Source organism: Serinus canaria, chromosome 3, assembly GCF_022539315.1.
Source record: "Serinus canaria isolate serCan28SL12 chromosome 3, serCan2020, whole genome shotgun sequence".
In the NCBI taxonomy this organism is placed as follows: Eukaryota; Metazoa; Chordata; class Aves; order Passeriformes; family Fringillidae; genus Serinus; species Serinus canaria.
Window position 1 is genome coordinate 44,694,224 of NC_066316.1, and position 21,875 is coordinate 44,716,098.

The window sequence follows — 21,875 nt, forward strand, 5'->3', positions numbered from 1 at the left end:
TCCCTATGACAATACTGCTGGATCGAGCTTAATGAAAAAAAATACTCCTCTTTATATGAGCTTACACTGCATTTTTAGTGTACTTTTTATTCCATCAGCACCCCTCAATCTAACAGTAAATTTTTTACAGCTTTGTAGAATTTCTCGGATATAGAGCTAAGGACAAGAAAACAGTAAGAAGGACATGAAGTGATGCTTTTATTTATTCATCCTTATTTTCTACTCCTAGATTCCTTTTTTCTTGTTTTATTTTAATTTCTTCCCCCTCTTGTAGATATTGTGAACACTCCCAAACCTGATGAGAGAGCTATCATGACATATGTGTCCTGCTTCTACCATGCTTTTGCTGGAGCAGAGCAGGTATTCATCAACTGTCTCTTCAGGTTGCTGTGGTTTTGACTGGTTATTTCACATTTCCACTAGTTTATTAAAAAAAAACCTATCTCAACTAATTTATTACTATGTGGTATAAATTAACATTTGCAAGTATTACTTGAGCACTAATATTTGTTTTAACCAACTCTCAACTTGTTTTAGTTAAATGTTGTGTAACAAGTTAACTTCTTTAATTCAAATAGACATTCTGTTTCTAATTTTGGGTCTTTATTTGATAATTTTAAGGACTGTTTCAAAAAATGCTGATTTGAAGATATTAAGTGGAGTTGTTGCTTGCTGCTACAACTTCTTATGTGTTTACTACCTAACAGAATGTTTGACTTTTGGAGACTGAGACTTACTCATGCTGAGTAGTAATTTAGGGCTAGATTTTCAAAGATGCCCAAAGAGACAGAAAGGCACAGAAGACATCCAACACAGTTTTTGTGCCTGGTTCCCACTGAAGTCAACAGAATTATTTGTGGATGAAAGTACGAGTATAAAAGGCATGAACATCAGCAGCAGATATTTATACCATTAATGGGATATTCATTTATAATGTGGCACTTCCCACTCTTCTCTTTCATACATTTCTAGCCTACAAATGGGCATAATCCAGCTTATGTTACAAAAAAAGCAACAAACCTTTAAAGTAGCTGATATTTTCCCTTCATCCTCAGGACTGAATTTCCCATCCTATCTGCTAGGTCCCCCATACCTTACACAGCACAGCTATGCTGTTGCACTCTCTCATTCCTGGGTAGGAGGGTTTTGCTATTCATGCAAAAGGGGAATTCCAAATACTCTGTAACACAGGAGTCTACATGGATATTTATTTGATTAGATATATTCCAGAGTCGTATTTTAATGAAAGTACTGCTTTGTGGTATCAAACTAGTAAATTTAAAATATGACAGAGCTACACACAGCCTTCACATATAGATTTGTTAGGAGGCATGAAAAGATTTTCTGTTAGTGGATGAGCTGCACTTTTTCTCAAGGGTTGTACATATGATATGCAGATATAGAGTGGTCTGAGACTCCTGCATCACATGTGCTGTCTATCCAGTGTGACTAACAAATCTAATACTTTTTGGATATGACTTTAAAAAATATCCTAATAGGATATCTTTATGAATGGCCTAAGTTGTTTTTAAAACGAAAAGATTTATTGGACAACTATACAATAAGGCTTCATTGTACAACAAGGGGACCTCTGTGCAGATCTGTGCCTCATTCAAGCCATTAGAATCTATGGCTGCAGAAGGAGGGAAGATGAGTATCTAAGCAGCCATAGGAGCATAAATCACCAATTATAAAAAAAAAAAAAGTGATGTTTTATTTGCAGCAGCCACATTCTCTCTCTTTCTCCAACCTTTCTCAGAATGTGTTTATGAATATGTTCTGTTTATTTGCTGTGTGTTACAGGCTGAGACTGCAGCTAACCGGATCTGTAAGGTGCTTGCTGTGAATCAGGAAAATGAGAGGTTGATGGAAGAGTATGAGAGACTAGCAAGTGAGGTAAGGATGCTCTGCCTGTAATGTGGTGACAACAATGTTCATGAAATATTGAAAGCTGAAAGATTTGTGCACTCTCTTCAAGACAGAAAAGTGGAGACACTGTGGCAGGTTACAAAGCCCAGCTGCCCAAGATAGGGAGTTTTGGGTGAATCATTGGCCACTGACTTCCTGAGTGACTGAAGGTTGCACAGGAAGTCAGTCACTGAGTTAAAGTGCCCAAGTCAGTCAGTCAGTCTTGTTAACATGCCCAAAAGGGTGTCTTGAGGATTGCCATCCATCTGCTCCAAGACCAGGCCTCCTGTTTCTCTAATCTTCAAAGACAGCCATCCTTGAACACATGTGGAACACACCAGATCAAGCAAGCCCCTCCGCTTTGTGTAAGGCAGAGCACACCTGGAGAGGGTCTGTCAGGTTGCTCACAATCTGTGAGCAAAGACAGCAGATGAATGTACAGATGAACGTGCTCCTCCTGTCCTTTCTTGTTTAATGGCAAATCTGCTGAGCAGAACTACAGATGTAGAGTGCACAAATGAGAGCTCTCTTATCTTTTATTGCTTAACCTGCAAAAACATACTGAGATCACAGCACTACTTTCTGTATCTAAATTTGCACTAATGGCCTTCTGAGTGAAGATTTTTATATGACCTGAGGCTGGTTTCTGTCCCGATCTCATAACTATGACTACCTGAAACACCAAGACCAATAGTTTTGAAAGTGGCAATTGATACTGGGTAACTCAGATTTTGAGTAATTAGAGACACTTTAGGTGTGTGTTAATCTTTCTGAAAATCAGGTTATTTCTAGAAATACCTGGAATATCTGGGCAAATTTGCTATTTGTATGAAGCAACTCAATATAAAAGTATTGTTTAGCTTTGAATATCTTCTCCTTACTCACCATTAAGTCATCAGTACAAACTGAAGTCAAAAATATTAAAATGGCACGAACTTAAATGAGATTTGTATGTTCCATATAATCTTTTTTTGGTTGTTTTTTCCATTGCCTCTATTTGACTTGTTTTGTTGGCTTGAAAGCTTTTGGAATGGATTCGCCGGACAATTCCTTGGCTGGAAAACAGGACCCCAGAAAAAACAATGCAGGCTATGCAGAAGAAATTAGAGGACTTCCGGGACTACCGCCGCAAGCACAAACCTCCCAAAGTCCAGGAGAAATGTCAGCTGGAGATCAATTTCAACACCCTGCAGACAAAACTGAGAATCAGCAATCGGCCAGCTTTCATGCCATCAGAGGGGAAAATGGTTTCAGTAAGTAAAGGAGGCTTTAATATTCTGTTTGTTTTATCAGTGATCTCCCAAAAATCCCAATGTGAAGGACTGAAAAGCCATTCTAAGTCATTCTCAGAAAGATCAGTTTGTTGTGCTTTTTCAATACCACACTCCTTTTACAGATTCCCTTTTGTCCCAGAATCTTGCTTTCTAATAAGCATGCTCCTGCCTTTTTGAAGGCCTTCCCAAAAGCAAATTATCTGGAGATGCAAGACAATATAGAGCTTCCTTTGGCAGTGTTATCAATACTCCTGTATCATTGAGCAAATGATTGCTTATTTAAGCAAAACTCAGTGGTTTCACTGACACTTTAGTCATCAAACAAAGAGAACATTGCTCAATACATGCTTCTACATTTTTTCTATTCTGCTTTTTCTTTTATGTCTATGAAGATAAGAATAGTCTGTACCAAGAATTCTTATCTGCTGATAAGTACTGTGACTTGACTGGGTCAAAACATTTCCTGTGGAATACAGTAAACCTGTTTCTGTAGTCTATTCTATCATTGTGTTTTGTTTTTCATAAACAAAAAAAATTGCTCTGTCTGGAAAGGGTTATTGTCCACCCTCCATATGCAGAAAATAAGGGCCCTGTTACTTTAGCTTCCCACTCATGTCTTTGAGTTTGCAAGGAGCTCACAAAACTTTGTGTACCACAGAAAGTGAAATGAATTTGTGTTCCAGGTAAAACATGCACCAAATCCTCTTGATACTAATTACCATGCTATTGTCCACTTGTGAAAGCAAAGCACTTTCATTTTGATAACAGATAGATGTATTATAACAGAAACACACACACATTGTAAAATGGGAGGTAAAAGCAATATATTGGACCTGTAGCCATGCTTGGTCCAATAGGAGCCCCTATAGGGGCTCTTTTCATGAACCCACCTAAACACAACGCGCTATGAGGAGCAGGTGTCTGCACTAAAACACGATTGCCTGACAACATTTTGTATGATTCTGTGATTTTACAAAATCTGCACATAAAAACTTCTCTTTTTGAAGCCAAATTGTGAATGAATCAAAAATCTGTAAAGTCAGATAAAAAGAGATTATTGTTTTATCCATCTCTCGCATGGATTCTCTTCACAGGATATTGCCGGCGCTTGGCAGAGACTTGAACAAGCTGAGAAAGGCTATGAAGAGTGGCTGCTGAATGAAATACGACGACTGGAGAGACTTGAACACTTGGCTGAGAAATTTAGGCAGAAGGCTTCCACTCATGAACAGTGGGCATATGGTGAGGAGAGATGGCTTTTAACATTTTTAGTATTTTAATGTTTGAAGTTGAACTGTCAGTGCTGAGTATTTGTCAACTACAAACTCACTCATAAGTAGTTTGGACAATTTCAGACAATCTAAAATAATAACAGATAAAATGTCAGGTTTTGTTGACTATAGTCACGGTCCTAACTTGTTGGCATGTTGCTAATGAGATGTAACTGTAAAAATCATATTTGAGGCAGTGAGTCAAACTTAATGGGAATATTCTGCATTTTAATAGAGGCCATTACTGCTAATGTATTCCTACACAGTTGTTCACCAAGAATGCAGTCATACCACTGGCTGAGTGTGAAATTTTTAACAGAAGTATTCTGAGTTTATTATTATTTGGTCATTATGATGTTCTGAATAGTCCAGATAAACTACATGATAGTGGACTTGCGTCTGCTTTGCTCCAAACCCTGAATTACAAGCCATCTATAGTTCTGGCTTCTAATGGTAACCTAATGTTACCTGTAGTTATGATACCTGTAGGACCTTGCAGTAACATTCAGTATTGTTGGGGTCTATTAAACATAGGTCTGCTCTATCATCCTGACGACTGTCTTCCTGTTTCTGCCATGCTTCCGGCTTTTCCCAGCTAGATTCTTTTGACACTGTGAAAATAAATCAGAGACCATCCTCTAACAGTTGCTGGAAGCATGCAAGGCTGTAAATGGTTGCCAAACAAATACTAGAAGGGAAACTACAGTGTTGATCAGCCCTGAGAGCTGATTTTCTGAGCATAAACTACTCACAGTGAAAAGTCATAGCTGTTGTGTAGGGAAAACTTCACATAAGCTGGTACACAGCAAGTGGAACAATAGTTGCTTCTGGCTCTAGGATTCACAGAGCTGCAAATGCCATGTGGTGAGTGCAGCTGCAGGGCCTGTCTGTGTGGATTCAGTTGTCCAACACAGGAGCTACTCAGCAGTAGTATTTCAGTTTCTACTTAATCTTTGTTTCTCTAGCCTTTTGTAGATGAGTTGGCATTTTCCACTTAAAATTCAGAGTTCGACACAAAAGGCAGTCACACATCTCAGGTTTATTTTTTTTTTTAAGTGCTGAAATGACTAATGAATTGAAGGCAGAACATAAAAAAGAATAACAGATCATTAGTAAGAGTGAAGCTGAGCATAGCAGTGTAATTTCTGGTTATTTAAGTCTATGCTATAAAAAATTATCACAGTGGTTTAGAGACACAGTTTTTGCTAATATACCATTTTAATGCCAGTCTCTCCAGCAATGTAGTACTCACTATTTTAGACCTGTATAAGTAGCCTATGCAAAAACCAGGAAATTACTGTGAGAGCTTTAAAAATATATGTTTCTAATTAACATGTGCTGACAATTTGCTGCTGATTTCAGTGGGGGCGGGATTTAATTTCATAGATATGATTTTCACCATGCCTGAACTAAAAAGTTGATTAAATGTACAATTTTCCTAACAAATAAATTGCTAAAAAAGGAGTAATATTTTCATTTCCTCTTTCAGGCAAAGAGCAGACCTTGCTTCAGAAGGATTATGAGTCTGCCTCTCTGACAGAAGTCCGTGCCATGTTAAGGAAACATGAAGCTTTTGAGAGCGATTTGGCTGCTCACCAGGACAGGGTGGAACAGATCGCTGCCATTGCCCAGGAGCTGAAGTATGTTCCATTTAAAGGCTTGCAGCTGCTGACATTTAACTTTGCGATAAACTCTTTCCAATGAATTTGATAGTGTCATAGGTACCAACGTAGGCATTCCAGGCATAGCTTCATAAGTATATTATCTGAGCTGGTCACTGAGACCTTTCCCTCATCTCCCCCTTACCCCCTACCAAATATAGATATTCAACTGAACAAAGCTATTTGAAAAGAAACATTTTCAACTCGACTTCACAGTAATATTTTAGATTAGCTCTACCCATGAGTCCATTGTGGGTTGATGTGAATCCTGGAGGTGTTTATTTCTCAGTTCATATGGTCTGCTGAGTGGTATAGGCTATGAGTTGCTTAACCTAGAAAATAATTTCACTTACACAAATTACAAATCAGGTATCTTCACAAGAATATTGGTCCTTTCAAAAGGCTTCACATCCCTGGAGATTTAACTGTCTCTAATATGCTTATTTTCGCAATCTCTTGGTATTATATTTGGAAGTGCCATTGTCTCCATTTTACATTTTTTACAGAAGGGACACTGGAAACGAAATAATTTTCTCTCAGATTCCTGCCCTTGGCTTCAGCTCTCCAAGTTTCAATTTCTCACCTTGAACAGGCAGAACAGTTACTACTCAGAAATGAAATCTTAGAAACATGCCCTTTTTTCACTGAAGGACCATGACTCACAAACAGCTCCATCTTCATTAACAATTAAAAATCAGATACTTGTCTAAAAATGTAGTTCATATCTGATAGCAGCAGCACTTACAGTAATTGTGTAATTCAAATGGATTTAAAAGAAAAATCCCATCTTCAGGATTATTTAAAGGAAGAAAAATTAAGCATAGTGGGCAGACGAAGTATGTGCTTTGGTTAATGTGAAAGAAATCAGAAAAAAACACAGAGGATGGAGATTGCCCTGAATGTGTGAGATTATGAAACACTTTCTGGCATACCTTGATCTCTGTTGTGAGGTTATTTCATAGGATGGCTTGGGTTGGAAGGGATCTTAATGATCATTTAGTTCCAAGACCCCTATCATGGATGGGGACATCTGCCACTAGATCACGTTGTTCAAAGACCCATACAACCTCGCCTTGAACACCTCTGGGTATGGGACATCCACAGCTTCTCCAGGCAACCTGTTCCAGGGCCTCACCACCCTCACAGTAAAGAATTTCTTCCTAATATCCCGTCCAAACCTGCCCTCTTGCTGTTTAACACCATTCCCCATTGTCCTCGTTAAAAATATCTCTCCAGCTCCCCGGTAAGTCCCATTTAGGCACTGGAAGGCTGCTATAAGGTATCCCCAAAACCTCCTTGCCTACAGGCTGGACAGCCCCAACTCTCTCAGCCTGTCTTCTTAGGACAGATGCTCCACCCCTCTGATCATCTTTGTGTCCCTTCTCTGGACCTGCTCCAAGAGGTCCATGTCTTCTCTGGGGATCCCGGAGTCGGATGCAGGGTTTCAGGTGGGGTCTCACCAGAGCAGAGCAGAGGGGCAGAATCCCCTCTCTGGCCCTACTGCCCACACTGCTTTGGATGCAGCCCAGGACACATTTGGTTTCTGGGCTGGGAGTGCCCATGGCTGGGTCATATTTAGCTTCTTGTCAATCAACATCCCCAAGTCCTTCCTCCCAGGGCTGCTCTCAATCCATTCTCTACCCAGCCTCTATTTGTGCTTGGGATTGCCCTGAGATTTGTTTCTCTTTATACTAAAGAAAGTTTCTGTAGCACCTAATCATTGCTAATTCAGCTTCAGCTTTATGGATTATGAGAAACTTTGGGAATGTAGCATAGATAGCACAGCATCTGCTTACCAGTGTTATGAACCCTCTGTCCTTTACCTCTGGTGACGCCAGTGAGCACTGTATCCTGTCTATTTTGGGATTGTCTCTTCTCAGTTGTTTCAGTAATTTGCTGCGTGAAGTAAAACAAGTTATTTGTGGCCTGGGCTGCAAAGGTGCTGAAAGCTGATTGCATTTAGAGATGCTCTAATTTGACTCCTCTGCTTCTCCATACAATAGTGCTATCAGTGCCTGATTTTTCACTGTGACTCTGTAACTCAATTAGGCTTAATGCCCATGGGGAACACTGAATGAAAGGTCATAAAGGTCAGGTTTTATCATTGGCTGCATGCAAATGGGCAGCTTCAGTGTAAATAGTGATTTTAATTATTTATACATAATTCCTCCCACAATAAAATTATGGAGGAAAATGCTAATTTCTTTCTTAATCCATATTTTTCAAGAAGGGCTAATGTCTGAATGCTAAGAAATGTGCATTGGCATCTGATAAAGCCTGTTAAGTCAGTGTGGGTATTTATTTATTGATTTTTGTTTGCTTGGTTGGTGGGTTGGGTTTTTTTTTCCTCATCACTGGAGCAGGCCCTTACAGAAAGCATCATCGTCTGTGTCTAAATTCCAAGTCAGTACACCTCCATGTTTTGTTTTAATCAATCTCTTGGGTGCCTAATGTTGCAATTCAAAGGAGAATTATTTCTGTATGACCTTGAACTCTACTAGTCACAGTTTCCTGTCTGGGTATTTTCAGCTACAGCTCAGTCCACTGTGTGCTTAAGGTTAAAGTTGCTAAAGCTTGTTGATCAATGCTATTTGGATAGAGAATTTATGTGTCTATGCAAATAGGCAATTCCAGACAGAATGCTGCTATAAGATTGTTGTGTTCCCAGCCTATATAAACTTAGATATTCCTTGGCAAAGAGGCATGACAGGGCTTGGAGAGGGTTTTATACAAAGCTGAAGGGGACAGGCATTTCTAAAATGAGATTTGCCATTTATGACATAGTAAATGCTCATTTGAGTGAGCTGTGCTATAAAAAGCCATATTAATTTATGATCTTATGTGCTCATTTCAATGTTTTCAATCATCAAGACAAAAATTTTGGAATGTAGTTTCTTGTATATCCATCACTTGTAGTATAGTGACTGATTTTCAGCCAAGCAGACCATTATCTGTAAGACTGATTTTGGAGTCATTTTGATTCTGGAGACCTGGGCTCAAATTGTGCTTACGTGCATGGTTAACATGAGCCTTGTTCTGAAGCGCTGCTAAAACATGTTGCTCAGCAGGTTATTTTTGTGGCACTATCACCGTTCCCAAAGTGAGCTCACACTTAAGTGCTTCTCTGGATCAGGTCAAAATTTGACTGAATTTTTATTTTTTGACAGATAAGATTGAGTTACTTGTAAGATCAGTAGTGGTAAACTAATGACTTTTAAATTCCCAAGGCTGTAGGTTTCAAATGGCCAGACAAATAGAAAGACTGTTCTCTTAGAAGGTCTGTAACACATGAGAAGCAGTACTTCACACACTGCAAAGTAAAAACTTTTACAAAATGTAAATCTAGTCTCTTCAGCGTTGAAAAAGATACAAAAATTAATAGGACAGGGAATGTAAGCCTGTATTTTATTTCCAACGAATTAATCTCTGATGAGCTTTGAGCAGAAAAAATGTTCTTTGAATACCTACAATATATTTACTTGAAGTAAATGACAGCAGGCCCAGAAAGGTAGTGGAGCTACACTGCTTAATGCCACTTGGTAAACTAACTTAGGATTTAGTTGGTTAGCACCATGGGTGCCCTTTTTAAAATTGTTTTGATATTATTCTCCTACCTATTTGTCCACAGCACATATCCCTGGAAGGAACAGGATAGTAGAGATCTTACGGGGAATGACTGAATGAATCTCCCTGGCAGAGCTTGTGGAGGAAGGTGGCGTATCACCTTTGACCACAGCTGGTACAATCAGTCCCTCACTTTCACGGAAGGACACCTGCCCTTACCCTTAATTGACAAAAGGAGATAAGTGATCCATTGAAGCAAAAATAAAGTTTGCTCACTCAGGAACATAATCTAATAAACTTAATATGCTATAATGAAAAAAAACCCCCAACTTTCAGCCAAAAGCTCCTGACAGCAAAATCAATCTCAGCCGTTTTTATCCAAGACTCTACTCTTCTGACTTAAAATTTCTTAGCAGATAGGTGGCTTTTGTTGTACCCCTTGAAGGCTAATGAAAAGGCTTCCAAAGAAGGAATTGAGTTTTCCAGTTAAGGAGCCCTTGTACAGTGTGACTTGCTGGCAGTTTTCTCTTCACATATGAGAGTTTACTTTTACAATTCTGGATTGTTTTTGTTATTTTTTAAAATTGTTCAGAGGATTGGATTAGAGAATACCTAGGCAAACTTGACATCTTACAAGTCTATGGGCTCTGATGGGCTGCATCGGCAGGGTGGGGAGCTGGGCAGAGAAGAACTGACTGAAATTTATCAAAGGCACCAGCAGGGTGCTGCACCTGGGGAGGAAAAGCCCCTGCACCAGCACAGGGTGGGGGCTGAGCTGCTGGAAAGCAGCTCTGTGGAAAAGGACCTGGGGGTCCTGGTGGACAAAAGCTGTCCAAGAGCCAGCAGTGCCCCTGTGGCCAAGAAGGCCAATGGTGTCCTGGGATGGATTAGGAACAGCATTGACAGCAGGTCGAGGGAGGTGATCCCGCCCCTCTACTCAACCCTGGTGAGGCCACATCTGGAATGCTGGGTCCAGTTCTGGGATTCTCAGTACAAGACAGACATGGAGTAGGCCAGTGGAGGGATACAGACATGAAGAAGGGACTAGAACATCTCTCTTATGAGGAAAGGCTGAGGGAGCTGGGCCTGTTCAGCCTCGAGCAGAGATGACTGAGAAGGGACCTCATCCACGTCTATCAGTATCTAAAGGGAAGGTGTCAAGAGGATGGAGCCAGGGTCTTCTCAGTGGAGCTGAGCAATAGGACAAGAGGCAACAGGCAGAAACTGATGCACAAGAAATTCCATCTGAATATGAGGAAGAACTTCATTGTCAGAGTGAAGCACTGGAACAGGTTGTCGGGAGAGGTTGTGGAGTCTGGAGATATTTAAGAATTGCCTGGCCTCAATCCTGTAACATATGCCCTAGGATGACCCACTCTGGTTCCTTCCAACCTGACCCACTCTGTGATTTTGTAACTCTGTGATTCTGTTATGGTATCATTTTTACCTGTTTTACCATTCTTGACTTTCAACAGTCAATTGATTGCAGCACATCTGAAGCTTCTTTTAAACAGAATGCTTCTCATACTTGTCAGGTTTTTCCCAAACCAGATTGTTCTGACTGGGCTCAGAAGAGGAAGCATAAACACTGCCCCTGGCCTACAGAGCTGCTGGCTTCTGGCCTCTGGCTTCACAGAGGAAAGCTGCCTCTGTTCTCATTTTGTCCTCTGTGATTCTCTGTATTACTGGCACTGTGATCTGCTCATTCCTCTTGCCAACTGCCTAGAGAAGAATGCTCAGACAAAAAGGGAACAAATTCTATCAGCATTTGCTGTCTTGTTCAAGCCTCAAGTAAACCTTAGATTCATTATTGCCATGTGTCACATATTTGCAGTCTCTGTAACGTTTAGTACTGGGCAGAGTGTTCTCAAGGCAAAGCCAAGAGCTAAATTCAATGGATGGTGATGCACCAATAAAAGGGAGTTTCCAAAGTGTTGAACACGTGTATTATGGATGATTTTCATTTGCCACTGAGATGAAAAGTTCAGTTTGAAGCAGAGTCAGTCCAGAATCTCAGGACATAACCTCAAAAATTTATTCCAGTCTCAGGCTGAATAGTAAGTTGCTTTCTTCAGGTTGATACAAGCCTATTAAGCAGGTGAAAAAGCAATGGTAACTGCTGTCCTTTGTGAATGCACTCATTCATCCTGGTGGCATATGTGGGTCTGGAGACCCCTGTTCTCTGAAGCAGCCAGTTCTGGGATGTAGATCTGTGAGGAGATCCTGGAGAGGAAGATGAAAATTGTTCTCTGCTCCCCAGATCTTGGGAGCCCCTATTAGTATTGCCAGGCTTGTGAGAGATTATGGTTTGAATGCAACCTCATTTGTGTTTCTCAGTTAAATAATTTCAAAGCATGTAAGGAAAGGATCTTTGGATTATTTAAAACAAAGTGGATGTTTCAGGCCAATTAATTTAAAAACGTACCAATCTTTGCAAACTTGTTAAAGACCAAGACTGAAGCATTCTGACCATCAGGGGATCAAATTGCTTGTGTCACAGGAATAGCTGTGACAAAGATGCTTGGACACCTTAATTGTGATTAATACCTGCATGTCCCTTGATTTTTCTCAGAACAGAGGGGATTGACCCTGTTCCTGTTCCTGTGCTGTGCTTCTTGAAATGCTGAATACCTAAACACAATGTCTGTACTGCAACACTTGCTTACCTTAGGAAAAAATATTGCAAAGAAGAGGGGAAGAACTGTTGAAGGCCAGTGGATGTGTGGACACTGCTCCTGTCTTTCAAAAAGTCACACAGAGTTTTGCCTTTGCTCTTTCCTAGTGAACTGGACTACCACGATGCTGCAAGTGTCAATGATAGATGTCAAAAGATATGTGACCAATGGGACAGTCTGGGAACACTCACTCAGAAAAGGAGAGAGGCACTGGAGGTAAACCCTAAAATAAGGACCAGCAGCTCAGCTGAGGAAGGGAGAGGGAAATGAACCATTTATTTCAGATCTGGAAATGGTGCCTTTGAGCATCCACTTTGGAGTCCAAATAGCAAAAAACCCCTTCCTCAGATCTTCATTTAATTTTGGTGTGGTTACTCTTGCAAATGGACTGAATTACTCAGAGTAGACTTGACAGAACTGAGCTGCCACAGACAGTTGTAATGCAGCAACAAATGGCCTGTGGTTTGTAGCACCCCTCTGTGGGAATCTGATGTCCAGCAAGGCTAAAAAAGCTCTTGGTTGGTTACCTTTTCATACCAGTCTGAGTTTGTAGTCTTGCATACCTTTCTGTCCAGCAGTAGGTAAATTTTTGGTAGTGAGTATTTCAAAGCACTGAGATACTTTGCAAAACCTTGTTCTTTTGGAAAAGAGGAAGTCACACACATAAATGCCAAGGTGGGAAATGTGTAATTCTTCCTTTTTGTACTTAAAAGAAATAAGTAAATCAAAAATAGCAGATTTTAATTCACTTGCAGATAGATCCAAACAACAAAAATACTTAACATATATGTATATAAAAATACTTAAAATATTAGTATTATACTTCACAGGCATACAGCCACCCCTTTTAATGTGTTGAATATGAGAGTACTTCTACTGCAATTAGTCCTATTGCCTTGAGTGGGAATCCTTAAAGCAGGTGGTGAAATCAGTCAATGCAATCAAATGCATTTCAAAAAAGGAGGCATGACTTTGTTTCTGGGTGGGTATGTGGTATGTGTGGAGCTAGATCTTGCCCCTGTAACAAAAGAATGCACTTTTTCCCAACCTGTACAGAGGACGGAGAAACTGCTTGAAACAATTGATCAGCTTCACCTGGAGTTTGCCAAAAGAGCTGCTCCTTTCAACAACTGGATGGAAGGTGCTATGGAAGACCTACAGGACATGTTTATTGTTCATAGCATAGAGGAAATTCAGGTAATTCTATTATTTCCTGTATCTACACCCAGCAGTCAGAATGTTTGAGAACCTGAGAGAGGTGCTGTGCTTATTTACATCAGGTCTTCCAGATGCTGGAAGAAATGTTAGAGTTTTCATACTTTCCCTCTCTGTTTCTGATTTTAGAGTTTAATCTCTGCACACGATCAATTTAAAGCTACTTTGCCAGAGGCAGATGGTGAACGACAGGCCATACTGTCAATCCAGAATGAAGTTGAAAAAGTCATCCAGAGTTACAGCATGAGAATAAGTGCCACCAATCCTTACAGCACTGTTACAGTCGAAGAGATTCGTAGCAAGTGGGAAAAGGTAATGTATGCTAAATTGCTAAATACAGAAAGGACATTGTAGCACATTTTTCCAGTTGAGAATTCCTGAGAATATTCAGAGAACTTTACAATAAATCTCTAAATTATTCTAGATCATCAGATGCCAGAATGAGTTTCTACAGTACCTTATGTTCTCCCTTATGCTTGCCCAGCTCACTTCACAATATCCTTAGCTTCTGTCACGCAATATTACCTATGTCCTCTTTGGCTTTCTGCCAGGACAAGAGAAGCATGTGTTGAGGCTAGTGCAGAGCTGGTGCCTGGCTAGAGGTGCTGTAAAAAGAACAGGAAACTATTGTATTCTTTGTCTTAATATAAAGAGTAATTTTTGTGTTTCTTCTACTCAGATGCTGCTTTTCAAAATATGTTGTATAAAATCAGCATCTTTGGAACCATTAATGTTTCTGTCCAATTAGATTAAAATTGGCATTAGCAACTGAAAAGTACTGGGAAGGAATTAAAGAGAGCAATCACATCAATTTAATTTCATTAGGAGCCAAGACAGAAAAAATGCTGCAGGTAAATGATTGTGTACGTACATGGACAAGAACACACCCTCAATGGGTAATAAAAAAATCAAGCAGTAAGGATTAAGGTTAGACTGTCCCTAGGCAATTCAGATGGGTAAGCCAAACAAAAGCATTTGCAATGAATTAAGAGACCTCCAGATGTGCATGACAGACAGAACATGTCTCATGTTATACTATTCTAATGGAGGTGCTCAAATAAAATGTTTTGCACTGACTCTTCTTAGAAAAATTACTTAGAGATTGAAAAATCACCTTCATTTTTCAAAAGAAAAACAAAGTAAATGCTCTAAGAGCAGTTAAAGTGATATTGTCTCAAACTTGAATCCAGCCAGAGGTGAAAATTTCTTCTTTCTGTATGTCAGTCTCTCTGGTCAGGCTGCCTAAGACCATGTTACAAATTTCTCATGTTAGCACAGAATTTGTAAATAAAATAGTGATCATTCTGGCTTGTTCTTCTGATACCGACCTTCAGACCAATAATGAAAATTAGTAGCTGTAGACTTACTTGTTCCATTTGTTTTTAAACTATCCAATTGTGCCTACTCACCTTTAGTGCCTTCCCACTGTAACAGGTGAAGCAGCTGGTGCCTCAGAGGGATCAATCCTTGCAGGAGGAATTAGCCCGCCAGCACGCCAACGAGCGCCTGCGCCGCCAGTTTGCTGCTCAGGCCAATGTCATCGGGCCATGGATCCAGACCAAGATGGAGGTGAGTGCCAGACCCTCATGCAGAAGCTGATGAGCAAAGCGATTTTTAGTTTTTTCATCTTTACTTTATATACAGGGCAACAGCAAAGTCAATGACAGTTTGTCAGCTGTTTGAGCCTAAACTGTTTAGCACTGTTAAGATTATTCTTAAAACTTTGTGGAACTTTGTACAAGTGGTACCCTGATCGTGGACCAGAAGATTCAGCTTTGAAATATCAGTCACTAACCAATTATTGTTTAGCTTCTGCTTTTTGTAGAAAAGATTCCAGGTTCACTGGGTCTCAACACTAATTCCAGATATAAATGTGACACATTTCTTTTGAAATGTGTTTTCTACAGTAAAGTTTCTCATCTCTGCTGTATGAAGGTGTTATTACTGTGGCTTCTTAGTATAAAAAGAAAACATATTTATGTGAACATTGGTCAAATTAGCACATCTGAAGCTTAAATTTTGTGGGACTGGGGGGGTGTCTTTTCTTTTTTTTTTTCCTGACAGGAAATTGCCCGCAGTTCTATTGAAATGACAGGGCCTTTGGAGGACCAGATGAATCAGCTGAAGCAATATGAGCACAATATCATTAATTATAAACACAATATTGACAAACTGGAAGGAGATCATCAGCTTATACAAGAAGCCCTGGTGTTTGACAACAAGCACACCAACTATACCATGGAGGTAGCCATTTACTCCCTTTTGTATTTATTAGTTCATTCTGTCTTCTTGTGCTGTGTAACTACCTTCCCTGATTTAAAGGGACTGCCACAGCAGACAGAATTTGGCAGGCTTTCTGATAATCTCATAAGACTTATTTTATTTTCATTTATTTTTTCATTTTTTAGTGAAGGAGTATCCATTTAGAAACCAGTTTCATATTTTTCTGAAGGCCATTTTATTTTTAGTTATCTTTGGTCACAATACAGAGTTAGTGGTATGGAAAAAGTATCACATAAATATTTAGAGGTGATTTATTTCTTATTGTACTTTTTATACTCTTAAAAGAATATATTTGCTTCTGTAATAACTCACAATTTTCTCTCTCATAGCACATCCGTGTTGGATGGGAGCTCCTGCTTACCACCATTGCTCGCACTATCAATGAGGTTGAGACTCAGATCCTCACAAGAGATGCCAAGGGTATCACCCAGGAACAGATGAATGACTTCAGAGCATCATTCAATCACTTTGACAGGGTACAGTACTCCTGCTTTTTCTCAACTAGCAATATTTATTCTTCCCAAAAGCGAATTTCTTGGCATCCCAAACGTAAGCCTTTTAAAAAACCTGAAAATGTACTAGCAATGGGCTCTTTTTAAAAGAGAAAAAAGGATCAGTTAAGAGAGAATTTATACCCTTATGAAGTCACAGGATGGCTTGGGTTGGAAGGGACTTCAAAGAACATCTAGGTCCACTCTCCCCACCTTGGGCAGGGATTCCATCCACTAGATCCTGTTGCCCAGGGCTCCCCACAAATGTAATGCAGAATTATAGCTCTGCTAATATGATTTAATATTTGTTCAAATAATAAGCAGAACTGCATAAATCCATGTGTTTTGGAAAATACGAGGACCCTTTTATTTTAAGACTGTACAGCGTGTTCTAAGTACTTGATGTTGTTTCCATCACATTAAATTTAGCTGTAATCTATATCACAGAGGTTTTTTTTTTTTTCTCTTTGAATCACAACTTGTCTCCCTAGAGATGTATTTGTATAGTTGGGACACTTACAGCTGTCCAGGAATATCCTTTATTTTTCTGGCTGTATGTGGGAAATAAGAGGCTGTTACTTTTTTTAGTTATCTAAATATGGATGAATAAAAAAGTAGGAAGGAAAACAGTGCTGTGAAGAAACTTAACTCACTTCTGTGAGTTATGCAGTATTCACAGACAGAGTGTTATCAAGATAACTATTAATACACAATAGCAAAATATATGCAGATGGGGATCTGACATTTGCAGTTGGAGAACAATCTGAACATGAGTTAGTTCTGATGGCTCTGTGCTCACACGAACCCACCTTTAAAACAAAATTCACGTTCAAATACTGAAAAAAACTTATAATGCAGCACCAGTCTGTCAAGTTAGTCCTTCAAATCATTTCAGGGTAGAGCAAAATGCCACTTTCTTTTCACTGGATCCTGTTTGTCCAGCTCGACTCAAACTGGTCGCCCATGTGTGCACTTTCATTTGATATGGAATGGATGCTGATAGTCAGTTTACTAAAACTTCTTTATAATACCCCAAACTGTTTAGGAAGAAGACCAGAATAATCAAACCTCTGCCTGCTGAAGAAACACACAAGCATAGGAAAATGTAGCTACACAGAACTAGAAACGGATTTTATGAAAAAATCTTAATGTGATTCTAGTACAGCATAATTCCTTTTTGTATTTTCTAAGGAAGCAGAAAATAACATCACAAAAGCAGAGACAGTTTTCCTGGGGTGGAAGGAAGTAGCATACCAAATGGTTTTCCCAATGCACTGGAGCAGATAATTGGGCAATTAGAGCTATTAAAAGCAGACAAAGTACCAGGCCTGGATAAATTACATGCCTGTACTTGAGCAACTTCTCTGAGGGAAACCAAGGTCTTTGCACAAAGATTTGACAGTTCCCTAAAGATAAGGAGGCAAAGTGACTGACTCCAAGTCTGTTTTACACTGGATGGCCATTTCTAGCATCCCTGTACCTTTGTAGTTCATAGGTGAGTTCCCTGTCCCGCTTGCAGCAAGGCTGGCTCAGCAGCTGAGGAAATATCGCAGTCAGCACTTGGTGCCTCAGGCTGCTTGAAGGCAGAAGCTGAATCCTATACCAACCAGCCCTACTGTTATGGATTTTCAGGCTTTGCAGATGCAGCAAGACAGTGAAATACCAAAGCATAACACAGATCAAGGCCTTAGGAAAGGCTGTATAACCTGGAAGAAGGTGGTTGTGTCACACAGCTGCTAGCACACTGGAGAGGGGCTACAACACTAATGTGTAACACAAAATTGCTTCCTAGCTCTTAGATTCTTACCTGCCCCTGACTGTCTCCTTCCTCAGGCTATAATGGGTTATGGCTTTAGGCTGCGTCCCTTCTGTCCTGGCTCCTGCTGCAGGAAGCTTGAATGGCCAGGTCAGAAGCAGAAGGAGACAGATATTTTATCTGTCATACATCCTCATCTGTTTCTGCGGCCTCAGCAACCTGGGCCTGGTCTGCAGGTTTAGCTGTAGACCCTGCCTTTCCCCATGACAGATATAATCCAATGGCTTAAGAAGACAGGTCTGGAAGGATGACATAAGGAAAGCACTGTTTCACAAATTTAGCATACCCCATCCCTCAGAATCAAACATGGGAAACTGCTCTAGGTGGACTTTTGCACTGACAGAGCTATTTTCTCTGTAGCATAATGCAATTTAAAGAAAGGAAGAAGGTAAGATCTAAAATGACTCAACCATCAAGCCAGGGTTTATGCAGGGAACAGATAGTAGAAACACTGATAAAAGAGAAGTTCATAAGGATTAAATTACACTGTTACTTAATGGACAGATGCAACTCAATCTGCACAGGCTAGGAGACTTTGAACAAACATGTTGGAGAAAGACAGGCTTGTTTTCCATTTTTCTCTTTCCTGTGTTGTTGCACATTTGAATATTTAGTGTTGGTGAATGAAGGCAACTCAGGGTGCTTCAGAGTTACTTCAGTGTACATAAAATAATGAAGACTTTATATTTGTTCATCTTTAGCTAGAGAAAGAAGTAATGGATTATTTTAGTGTTTTGATTTCCTTAAATAGGAATGAAGATAAAACTGGATTATCTGAACATAAGCATTAGCATGAAAAATACTGTCTTCTTCATGTCAGATAGAATTAACAATATATATAAAAATTTTGTGCCACTTAGCAGCATTTCTGAATGCCTGATATAGTTTAAAAACACACTTGAAGGATTGGATTGCTGTTCACCATGACGAATAGCCAGAAAGGATCCCAAAAATTAATACTGTCACTGACAAGAAGGCTTTAAATATCTAAGTACAACAGAATAATTTATGCATGGTATAGCTCTGACTTGTGTGGCGTTTCTCACATTTAAGACATTTCTTAATGTCTGACAGTGTGTGTTGAGGATGTCAGCAAAGTACTAATATGCAATTCCTTTCCCCATTTTAAAGTATGTATTTTGGTATACATAAATCTAAAAACTTTTTTTAGGGTGCTTCTAGAAACAGCTCTCTTTATTTGTGAATCTGAGAAAGGAACCCCTGTCTTTCTCCCTGGGAAGAATATATTAAAAAAATTCTCACAGTGCATGTGAGAATTACAAGGGCAGGAAGAGTCATGCTTCTTTCAGTGCATCCCCAGCAGAGATGTGCTGGCACAGAGAGTTTACAAGTCATCCTTGAAAAGGCAAGTGGCAAACAGGCTCTCTCCCCTGGCTCATGGGGGTGAGAGCCCTCTTGGCTCTTGTGTTACCAGCAGAGATGTACATATGCTGGTGCCCCAGAGGTTATTCCTGAGGGTGCTGATGCTTACCCCTGCTTACCACTGCTGCCCCACTCCTTGCTAGAAATTGTGCCTGAAGGCACAGTCTAGTTGTAGTTATAAATACAAATCTTTAGCATTGCTGCTATATTTCATTTCTTAATGTGACTGCATGGAGAAAAAAAGAGAAAGTGGGACACAATGTCTGAATCACAGAAGCAGTTTAGAAGCGTTCAAAATGGTGCATAGCTGAATAATGGTATGTGCCAATTCAGGATACCACACAGATAGGCTGTCAGTCACTGGTTTTAACATCTCTTTATGCAGGGATTCCTTTTTCAGATTCAGTATATTTAGTAAATTCTAAATAAGATTGCAAAGTACGTGATGAAATATCTGCAGCTGCTCTGCCTGTACTATTTTAACGGCTGCTAATACATTCTACTATTGATTTTTCTGCAAACCACAGATTTCAAGTAGGAGCTCTGCATGCAGAAAAATAGCATCATGCCACCCTATATTTTGCTAACAGAAAAACAACAGCTCTCTATTAAAGGAATCATATGTTCAGGCTTATGCAGGTCGATTAGCATTCAGAAAAATTAAGGACATATTTAAGAATGGATTAGTTTGACTCAGAAGTTTACTTGTTTTATAAGGTCACATATAAATCACAAGAAGAAGGGAAAGGGTTTCTGGGGACTAATAATGAAACATGAAGGAGATTTCAGTGTTTTTCTTTGTATTGGAAGGAAAAGATAAACAAGGCAAAGTTATTTATATTTGTTAAAAGATTAATTTCAGCTCCTAATGTTGGTCTGCAAACAATAAAAGTAAATGTCAAGAACCATTTCTAACTGAGAAAGCTTTCACATGGGCTTGATCTATGCCTTAATTGCAAAATGCCATTGAATTCCACGAAACTCTGATATACTTCAAAGATGCTTTTTTAGGCAACATATGATGAACATTTGAAAATTTCACTACAAGAATGTGAAAACCTGCTATAGCATTTGGCATCACTACTTGGACCTTCACTAGGGAGTCCCACTTAACCATATGACTGTTCTGAGCTGCAGCACAACCACTGCACTTCTCTCTTGAAGAAAAAGGGATCTTGGAGCTTGTGCCAGCCCCTCACTGCCTCAGCTCCTGCTGCTGTGTGTGCCTGGCTGGGCAGCTCCTGCACACACAGCCCACCCACCCCCCGTGGATGGGGTGGTAGCTAAAGATCCTCCTCCTAGAGGAGATGGAGGGGCAGGATTTTGCTCTTAGCTCCCATTTTTGTATCATTTTGTTTGGAGTCACACAGAAGTATCTTCAGCTTTAGAAATGAGGTAAAATGAATAACTTCACCCCTGGTGGGACCTGCCATAGCCTGTATTCAGGACAGCTTTTGAAAGTTTCAAACCAGCCTAGATTAACATTGTGAGAATAATAAAATAAGCCATTTTGAATGCTTTATAGCATCATCGTAGCTTTATAGGAATCATATAAAATGGAAATATTAAAAGCTAGAAACTACTGAGATTATGGCTTTTAACTAAATGCTGCTCCAGATTTGTAACTTTGCTTTTTTTCCTCTTCATTGACTTCCCACTGTAATTTTTCATCTTTCTTTTACGGGGCTGGTGGATGTTGATGCAGAGGGAGTCAATAACAGCATGATATTTTAAAAATGCATGGTGTTATTAACTTACTAAAGCACCACTTCATCCTATTAGTATATTAAATAAGCCCAGTGCATTTGTTAAACTTGTATAATTTTACCTATGCATAGCTATATAGAAATGTTCAAAAATAAATTATTCATCTAGCAAGCAAGTACGCAGACAGAAAACCTTGGATCTTCTCCAAACTGTCTGTAAAATCAATAAGGGTAATAATTTTTCATCTTGGAATATCTCCTTAATTGTATTTATGTTAACTCACTCTAAAGTACCCCTCTGACAGGACGCATTTTGTATGAACAGAAGCAAAAGACAAGCCAGTCTGTTTTTAAGAAGTTAGTGTGACTTTCTTCACCTGCAAAATAGAAAAATATATTGGTTCAAAACCATGTTCCAGTTTGATGTGGTTTTACTAGGAACCATTTAACCCAGAATTCAATGGCGCTTTTTAAGTCAGTTTTCAAAGCAAAACCTGACTATATATATTGTTAAAGAAGACACATAACTGAAAAAAAGTTGTCAATTATAAATTTATTTTGTACTTATCTTCTTTGAGATATGCATATTATATTAAGTAGTATTACCAGATCAAGAATGAAGTAACAA

At 39.4% G+C, this 21,875-nt stretch overlaps 1 protein-coding gene across 5 annotated transcripts in view; it reads left to right on the plus strand.

The window, feature by feature from the left end:
• The window catches only part of ACTN2 (actinin alpha 2), a 67,008-nt gene that overhangs the window by 39,606 nt on the left and 5,527 nt on the right, over nucleotides 1-21,875 (plus strand). For 3 of the 5 annotated variants that reach the window (XM_050973172.1, XM_050973169.1, XM_050973171.1), the window contains 10 exons: nucleotides 1,804-1,896; nucleotides 2,931-3,161; nucleotides 4,277-4,424; nucleotides 5,943-6,093; nucleotides 12,461-12,569; nucleotides 13,410-13,550; nucleotides 13,698-13,880; nucleotides 15,003-15,137; nucleotides 15,633-15,812; nucleotides 16,181-16,327. In XM_050973172.1, coding sequence (XP_050829129.1) covers nucleotides 1,804-1,896; nucleotides 2,931-3,161; nucleotides 4,277-4,424; nucleotides 5,943-6,093; nucleotides 12,461-12,569; nucleotides 13,410-13,550; nucleotides 13,698-13,880; nucleotides 15,003-15,137; nucleotides 15,633-15,812; nucleotides 16,181-16,327 — 1,518 coding nt within the window. Of the gene's footprint in view, nucleotides 1-274; nucleotides 361-1,803; nucleotides 1,897-2,930; nucleotides 3,162-4,276; nucleotides 4,425-5,942; nucleotides 6,094-12,460; nucleotides 12,570-13,409; nucleotides 13,551-13,697; nucleotides 13,881-15,002; nucleotides 15,138-15,632; nucleotides 15,813-16,180; nucleotides 16,328-21,875 lie in introns of all 5 variants that reach the window. The other 2 variants (XM_050973168.1, XM_050973170.1) reach the window with 1 other exon arrangement.